This window comes from Pteropus vampyrus, unplaced genomic scaffold, assembly GCF_000151845.1.
Source record: "Pteropus vampyrus isolate Shadow unplaced genomic scaffold, Pvam_2.0 Scaffold446, whole genome shotgun sequence".
Lineage (NCBI taxonomy): Eukaryota > Metazoa > Chordata > Mammalia > Chiroptera > Pteropodidae > Pteropus > Pteropus vampyrus.
Genome location: NW_011889227.1, coordinates 667872 through 676292, shown reverse-complemented (window position 1 = coordinate 676292; position 8421 = coordinate 667872). Strand labels below are relative to the sequence as shown.

Sequence of the window (8421 nt, the reverse complement as noted above, 5' to 3'; positions counted from 1 at the left end):
GGACAGTGGCAGCGCCGGGCCAGGCCGGGCTGGATCCGAGGCGGCGGGCCTTACCTCTGCTCTGGACTACTGCTGGGGGGCCGGGGAGCCGCAGACTTCGCCTCGGCCGTCTCGGGGCTCTCCCCCACGTCTTTACAGGCATCTTGAGAGGTAGACAGTTTTCCTTCCTCGCTGCGGTAAAGAGGGTGACAGGCAGCATTAGAGCCCGGGGGAGCGGCGCGGTGGAGGGCGAGGCGCATGCAGATGGCTCTGGAGTCATGACTGCCGTGGGTCAAAGCCCTGGGGCCAGCATGCTGAGGTGAGGGGCACAGGGGCCACGGACAGTGACGGGGATCACAGAAGGAGAGGGTCACGCACAGCGGGCACTGGAGGGGCGGTGTGATGCAGCTGGAGTCTGGGGAAGCACGGTCCCACGCGACTGTACATACCGATAGGATTTCAACACTCTGAAGCCAAGTGTGCAAAACAGAAAAAGAAATGTACAAGAGTTTCAGAATACTCCTATAAATGAGGGATTTGGGGAATAACATGTCCACGACCGCACGTAAGCAAATCTGCAGACTCGGTGAAGGTGTCAAATGAACCTGTTTGAAGGAATGGGTCTTCAGTTAAAGCACTGCGCTCAGGGCTGAGCCCGCCCTTCAAACAGGCGGCAAGACAACCCCCCGCCAGCTTGCTGGTGGGTGAGCTGGGGTCACGTGAGCAGGTGACGCGTGGCTGAACCAGGACTGGATTTCTCGAGTTGCCCTCCGACCATGCGTGGGAAGTATACACTCTGGGAGGGAAGGGGACCAAGAACAGCGGCCAGGACAGGAAACTGGCCCTCGGGAGCTGGAGGGGACGGGAACGGGTACTCCCTCCACACAGCTCCTGGTGGAGAAAGCACACGCTCGTGGGCTGGAATTTCAGACTCTTCCCTATTCTGCCTGAGTTCTGTTTTGACACAGTCAAGATGGCACACGTGAGCTAAAGGGCAGCTGGAGGCCCCTCTGGGAAGGCCCAGCATTCTTAGAGCTGAGTCCTGTCTTGGGTCTGCTTAGGAAAAAACCTAATTTTAGGGTAACTTCTCGGGTGGCTTTCAGATGGGTCCGGGCAACATGTAAGGAAGAAAATGAACTAGAGATCTGGGGACACTCGGGGGGCCCTGGTTCATCACTCCCCTTCACGCTCCCCACCTGAGCAACCACCCTGAGGTGTTCTGTACATATTACCTTCATTCCTGTAAGACGGAGTCATTGCGTGTGTGTATTCTGAGGCCCATAACTGGCCCTGGATGGCATACCTCTCTGTACCTGTCCTGTAATGAGCATGGCTGGGAGGGCAGGCAGGCCGGCCCCGCTGACTCGCCGCCCCAGGGTGAGCACCCCAGTTCTGCCTGGCTTGTCACAGCTACCAGCCCAGAACGCCCTCCCCCTCCACGGGCAGCACGATGCTGCAGGGCGGGTGGGGGTGGGGGTGGGGGCTGCCTGGTGGTTCTCCCTTCTAGGGATGCTACTCCCAGCTGGAAGTCTTCCCACCTACAAGGAGGCCCAGGTGCATTCCCCACCTGCAGGGGACAGACAGGGCTGTCCTGCCCACACTCAGCTTGACCCCCCCACCCGCACCCCTCCTACTCTCAGGAGAGAAGGCTGACGAGTGTTTTGAGCATCTTATTACTTTAGCCTTTCTGGATCTCCTTGTCTGTAAACTGCTATCTTTTGCCCATTTCCTGAGTTGGATTTTCTATCTTTTCCTTATTGGTTTACAAGAACTAAATATTAAATGTTTGTTCATTTAGAAACTGTAATCTTTTCCCCCTTGATTTACCATCGGCCTCTTTACCAACAAGAAATTCCTAACTTTGATGCGATCGGTTCCATCCTTCGCATTACGGTTTACGCTTTTGAAGGTTTTCTTGTTCAGTTTTTAAAAAGAAAGTCCTTTTCTGGCCCCAGGTCAGAAAGATGCACTACATTTTCTTAAGCGGTGAGACTCTGGCCCCATCGCTTAACTCTGGAAGTCTCGTGTTCTTCATCTGCAAAGTGGCACAGTAACCACAGTACATGTGGTCCAGGGTGCGTGAGAGGCGTGAATGCGTCACCACGCGGGAACCGGGCCGGGAACGGGCCGGGAACTGGACTGAGAACCCGGCACGCGGGAGGCACGGCCCGTGTGCTCGAGCCGTACACATTACGTTGTCACCCCGCCCGGACTGCCTTCGAATGTAGGGCGGGGGCTCCGACTTCACCGGTGCCCTGTGGGGAGCCCGGCTCCCTGCACCACCAGCCACTGAGCTGCCCCCATCGTTACTGCGCTCTCTCCCGTCGCACTGGTCTCCTTGTCTACTTGAGCGCTGACGTCACGCTGGTATAATTAGTGTGATTCTGCAGCATGACTGAACGTCTGCCAGGGCGAGTCGCTTATTTAATCTTCCTTATGGTTTTCTAAGTGATTGGGGAACTTTATTATTCTACGTAAGTTTTAGAGTATGTTTAACATTGAGAAAAATCCAGCTGAAATTTTGACTCAACTTAATTTGGTGATGGTGACATCTCTGATGCGGGGATGGGCTGCCCCTTGTCCAGACCTCCCGTGGCTGCTTCCACTGGCGCTTTCAAGTTTTCTCTGTAGATGTCTGGGTCAAGATAATACCTAAATATTTTCTAGTTTAATGTATTTTGTGACTGGTACGTCACCTTGTATTATGCGTCCTAGTTGCTCAGTTTTAAGAGTGATTTTTTTACCCAGCGGTGTTGCTGAACTTTTATTAGATAATAACTGGTCATTATTATGTGCAGAGCAGTAGCTTTACCACACCGCGTCTAATCTTTGCCTTTCCTGACACCGCCCAGGACCACCGGCAGCGGCGGGTGGACAGACAGCCTCGCTCGTTCCTCTGAGCGAACTTCCCCACTAACTGGAATTTCTGCTGTACTCTGTACTTAACTTTTACCAAGATGAGGGATTCACTTCTGCTACTGCTCTGCTCTGAGTTTTAACCACACGCAGGTACCAAAAGCTTCATGAAAAATATCGAACAACTTTCATTCAGTCTATTAACATATGGTGAATTACACCGAGATTTTTCAGGTGCTGAACCATCTCTCCACTCCAGGGATAAAATCTAGCTGACCGTTAGGAATTATTTTTGGTTTGCTAACTGCTGGATCCAGTTAGCAAAGACTTGATAGTGTTTTTGCACTTAGTCTGCCTGTGACCCAAGCTGGTCATTCCCTGTAATTACTCTTATCTAGTTTTGGAATTAAGACTTCACGGCCTCATAAAAAGATCTCAGCAGTTTTTGCACTTTTTCTATTTCCTGTAACAACTTAAGACAGAAGCTGGCAGACTGCTGTGCACGGGAGGGCACCACGTCACCGCTGCATCTGACCCGCGCCTGCGAGGCCGACCCGCGAGGCTGACCGCACTGGGGCGGCCGTGTTCCGTTTTCCTCCACAGGCAACGGTTGGTTTGGATCCTTTGTCCATTTAAAATAAAAATCATTAATAGATTGTCTCTTTCTTATCAATATTAGGCTCTTCCTCTATCCTACTACCAAATCTTTCTTAGCTGGCTATGGCTTGTCTTTTCATTTTATCGTATGTTTTGGAATGTTAGAAATTAAATAAAGTCAAATTTATCAATCTTTTCTATTATGGTTTGGCTTTTTTTACAGTTAAAAGTCCTTTACCCCCAAATTCTAAAGACACTCTCTTACGCTGTCTTCTGAAAGCTGTAGTTCTGCCTTGCCTTTCATATTTACGCTAAGACAGAGATTTAATTTTATTTTTCTCCAAAAAGGACAATCACTATTTATTAGTTCATTCTTTCTTCGCCGAACTGTGACGTCATTCATTCTCACATGTGTCAAGTTCACGTCAGGGTAGAGCGTCTGTTTATACATAACCATGCCAACGCCACGTCATCTCAATAATTGCTTTAATAAGGACTCCTGAGACCTAACCTGGCGAAGCCAACCCCCCACCCCTTTATTCTTCAAAATGATCTTGGCTATTCTTGGCTCTCTTTGGTCTTCTTATGAATATCACCATCAGCTTCTCCACTTCCATGAAAAATTCCACTGGGATTTTGATAAGAAATACAGTCATTTTATAATTTTCTAAGAAATGCCAGAGATACCTTCTCATTAACAAACACAGCACATCTCCCTGCTTATTAGGTCTTCATTGTACCGTTCCATCTTAGTTATCTTAATGACAAGGTAAAAGAGGGGGGACATCCCAGTGGTTCTACTACCTGTCTAAGAGACTCAATCAGAATTCTTTATGTAGAAAATCATAATCTACAAACAATGGTCATTTGATTTTTCAGATCTTTATACCTTTTACTTGTTTTTATTTTATGCTGTGTTTGCCAAGACCAGCAGCACAGTGCTCAAGGGAGCGAGGGTGGCTCTTGCTGTCCAACACGCCCCTGAGGGGCGGCTTCTAATGCTCCCTGCTAAGGGTCCAGTGTGCTCTAGCTCCTCAGCAGACACTTGCCTGTCCCAGGATGCCACTTTCTATTCCTCGGCTGTGAAAAACCCACTACTGGCTTCCATTTTCATCAGATGCTTTCCCCTATCTACTAAAGGTCTAAATGGTTTCCATCCTTTTATCTATCTGTGAATTACCTTCCGTGATCTTTACGATGTCACAACAGCCTCACATTTATGTGATACATCACTGGTCACGATTTAAGCACACACCGCTGGATTTGGTTTGCCAGCTTGTAATGCCAGCGTTTCGTGCGTCATGCCGCACGTGGAATCAGCCTGCCGCTGCTTCCCGCCTCCCGTGTCTTGCAGAAAACTCACGGTGAGGCGGGAAGCATCTACTTGGGAGCTGAAAAGGTTACTTAAAAAAAAAAAAAAAAATCTATCATTTTGCTACTGAATTCTAACGACTGCATTAGGTCTGGAGAAAATGATCTGTATGATAGTGATTTTGATGGGCTGAGCCTTGTAGCCTGTATACAAGTCAATTTCTACCACGACTGAAGACTAAAGATTTGTCAAGTTTTTACACTCGTTATTTTGAATGTGCTAGACTTAAACTATAGTCTTCTGGACAGAGGGAGCTGGGGAGAGGAAGACAAGGATAGAGAGAGGGGGGAGGAAGAGGGGGAGGAAGGGGGGAGAGAAAGAAAGAGACCAGACACATGGTAGAGATTGACTTCAAGGCAGATGTGATTTTTCAAGAGTACAGTACACGGAAAAAATGGTCTGTATAACATGGGAGACTCCAAAGCAGTAGAGAGAAAGGGTAGGAGACAGAAAGAGACAGACAGACAAACAGACAGACAGACAGACACACACACACATTTTGGAACCAAAACTCTCCATCATCTCTTAAGATTTAACAGATACTAGAAAGATGTCAGGCTGACGTCTGAACCACGTGTGAATCAGGTTGAGATGCTGGTGTCTGAGGCCCCTCCCGTTATCCTCCCGGCGACCTGAAGCTGCCAGTGCGACGTGGCCCCCGGTTACCTTTTGAAGACCGCAGTTTCTGTCTTGGCATCTACAGTGAGGCTGAGAGTCTCCTTCATGCCGCCATTCATCACCGTCTCAGTTACCTTGTCTGTACTCTCTGCATCCTCCTCCCCGTCAGAGCTGGCTTCCATGGCCACGCTGCCTGGCACTGAAAAGTACACACAGCCAATGGTCACCCGTCCCAAGACCAAATGAGAACTGTCACCCTCTTCTGTGCAGATCTGCCACCCAGAGGAAGAGCTCCCACGTGAAGAGCTGGTCCGCTGCGTCACCTGGGCCCATTCCTGGTGGGCGCAGGCCTCTTAAGAGCGCCCGCCGGGGAGGCGTTCTGTGGGTTTTCTTCGGCACAGGAGCAGCGCATCGCCCACAGCCTTCCGAGCTCCGTGGCTGCCCACGCCGCCCGCTCCCCACAGTACTCTCCAGTGTGTCACGGCCCAGAGCGGAGGCGGCGGCCACAAATTCTGGCCTCCCCCGCTTCGATCTGCGAGGACACGGCTCACGGCTGACCCGCTGCACTGTTCTCGTGCGTCCTTTTCCTTTCAGTTGTCCCCCTTGGGTCTATCTTGTTTTTTCAAGTTGCTTTCTTGTGGTTCCTTGTGGGTTATTGTTCTCCTATCATCGGGAGCCCCACAGTATGCTGGTCATCAGCTTGGGCTCTGAAGCCACACTTCCTGAATTCAAACCCCAGCCTCACCCCTCGCCGGCTCCCGCCTCTCTGCCCGCTGGGGCTAGATACCTAACCTGGGCTTGAGTTTCCTTACCCGCAAATGGGGTGGCTGACCCACCTGTCGAACTGTTGAGGGATAAAATGAGGTCATCTATATAAAACGGTGAATAGAATGACAAATAAAACCAGCACTAGTACTGGTTTCATTACTTCTCCCTGCCCCTTGGTTCTTGCGCCCTCTACGTGCACCCACGTTTCTTTTGCTAAGGAATTCCTTCTTTGTGCCCCCCACATGCCAACAACATACCTCATGTCTGCCCCCACCTCCCAGAGCCCTGGTCATCGGGCTGAAGGCAGTTCAAGGCCTATGCAAGGAACGATGTCCGTATTTTGAATAACGGGACAACCCACTAAACCCCCTGTGACAATTTAATCTGTTCATAAAAGTAAGAAGAAAATAAACAGCCCCACAGGCTGAAACACACCCGGACACATGTGTGTGCTCTAGCAAAGTAAATTCCAAAGGACAAAAGGACAGGGTGCAGGCGGCCTGGAACGCACGTGACTAACTCTGGCTCTGTTTACCCGGGGGACACTGACAGGACGGAACCCCAGGGAACTCAGGCCCCTGACTCCTTCTAGGACCAGCACGCTGTGGTTCCGGGGTGAACACACAACTTTTCTTCCCCAGCTGCTTGTACACGTCAGACCCACCGCTCTTGGCTCCTCTGGGCCCCTGAGCCCGAGAGTCGTGAGTCGTGTCTGGTTTTACGCATCTGCTATGCACACCGAGACGGCTTTTCAGATCTAGAAAATTAAGCGTGAGTTAAAGCCTGAACGACAACGAAATGACAGGCTGCAGGCCCCGCGTCTGGCACTCGCACCCACCTTCCGGCTGCACCGCCAGCGCAGCGACGCTGGGGGGCAGAGGGGCCATCGGCTCCGCGCTGGTCTCCATGTCCACTGGAGAGCTACTCCTCAAGGAATCTTTTGTGCTTTTGGAAAAGAGAAAGTTCAGATGTCAGCAGTGGTTAACAGCCCTCGGTCTCCATGACTTGCGAAAATGCGGTTCGGCCCAAGGGCGTGGGCAGTCGGATCCCGGCGTGGACGGCGGGGCAGTAATGCAGGGACTTCTCAGAGGTTTCCAGACAAGTCCTGGGCGGCCCGGGCCTCAGCCTCACCATGATCGCCAGGCTCCCAGGGCAGGAGAGCAGTGGCGGTCACAGTACAGAATCAACTGCACTGACTGCGTCGACTTATCTGGAACCAAACCGCCCGGAGGGCCTGGCCCTCTTCGAGATACTGAATAAGAAACCCGAGCTGTGCCCGAGGGGGAAAGGGAAGCCCGCTGCTTCAACACATTCTCCACTCATGAAAAGACACAGAGAGCAAGAGGCAGTGACGTGACTGTCCGGTGCTGGAGCAGAGATGGGGAAATAATTCCTGACGCTGAGACGTTTTCCACAAACCTCACTTCTGCCTCTGAATGATGGCTCGCTAACTGCTCTTACCACAGTTGCTATAAAGCCATGTGGGTTTCAGCGTATTCTCTGGGCTTCCGAGACGGTAACTGCTAGCTCTCCATCATTTACCCTCCTATCCTTTCCTGTGAACTGTTTAAAAACATCACTTGCTAGAACAGGTAGAGCAACAGTCTTTCAAACAGTATGGCTGAGGTTAATTTTTTCAGGACACAAAATGAAACGGTGTTCAGCAAATCAAACTAAGCCTAATGAGACATGAAATCCATGGTTAATACTCAAATGCTGACATTATTCAGGAAAATTCCAAAATGACAGGTTATTGTCCACTGAGAATAATACCTATAACGAGACTGACAGCATGTCTGCCACACCCCTTAATTCACGGCACTAGACTAGCTACAAGGGATGTAGGAGTCCACCATCTATCAAATTCGAGACACACGCGCTGTTCCAGGGTGCCCCGCACAGAGGTGCCTGCCAGTTCCTCAGCCGCCCCTTACTGTTACCCTCCCAGACAGCCCCGGGGGGCCAGAGAAGCCCTTGGAGATGCCCTCTGCACCAGCATCCTGCCAGCTCCTGAGGCCACGTCTTCCCAGGTTGCTCTGTTTGGTCTGCCACCGCTCAGCTCGCCCTGGACGCGAGGAGGGAGGGTGGTCATGACCGTGCAGCTGTGTCACTATGCCCCCGAGCTGAGTTTTCTATCTTGTTTAAGGCACTACACTGGATGGGAGTAAATCAGGGCGACAGTGTCGACGACAAGCACACATGGCCTGGCTCTCCCAGGGGGTCTGGAGAGC

At 51.1% G+C, this 8421-nt stretch overlaps 1 protein-coding gene across 1 annotated transcript in view; it reads right to left on the bottom strand.

Annotated features, from left to right (window-relative positions):
- PPP6R3 (protein phosphatase 6 regulatory subunit 3) overlaps positions 1–8421 on the bottom strand; it is an 87098-nt gene that overhangs the window by 4105 nt on the left and 74572 nt on the right. Inside the window, exons 19-22 of the mRNA XM_023524104.1 lie at positions 8131–8255; positions 7029–7161; positions 5471–5621; positions 55–171 (exon numbers count right to left, since the gene is read on the bottom strand). Of these exons, the coding sequence (XP_023379872.1) occupies positions 55–171; positions 5471–5621; positions 7029–7161; positions 8131–8255 (526 nt within the window). The remainder of the gene's footprint in view (positions 1–54; positions 172–5470; positions 5622–7028; positions 7162–8130; positions 8256–8421) is intronic.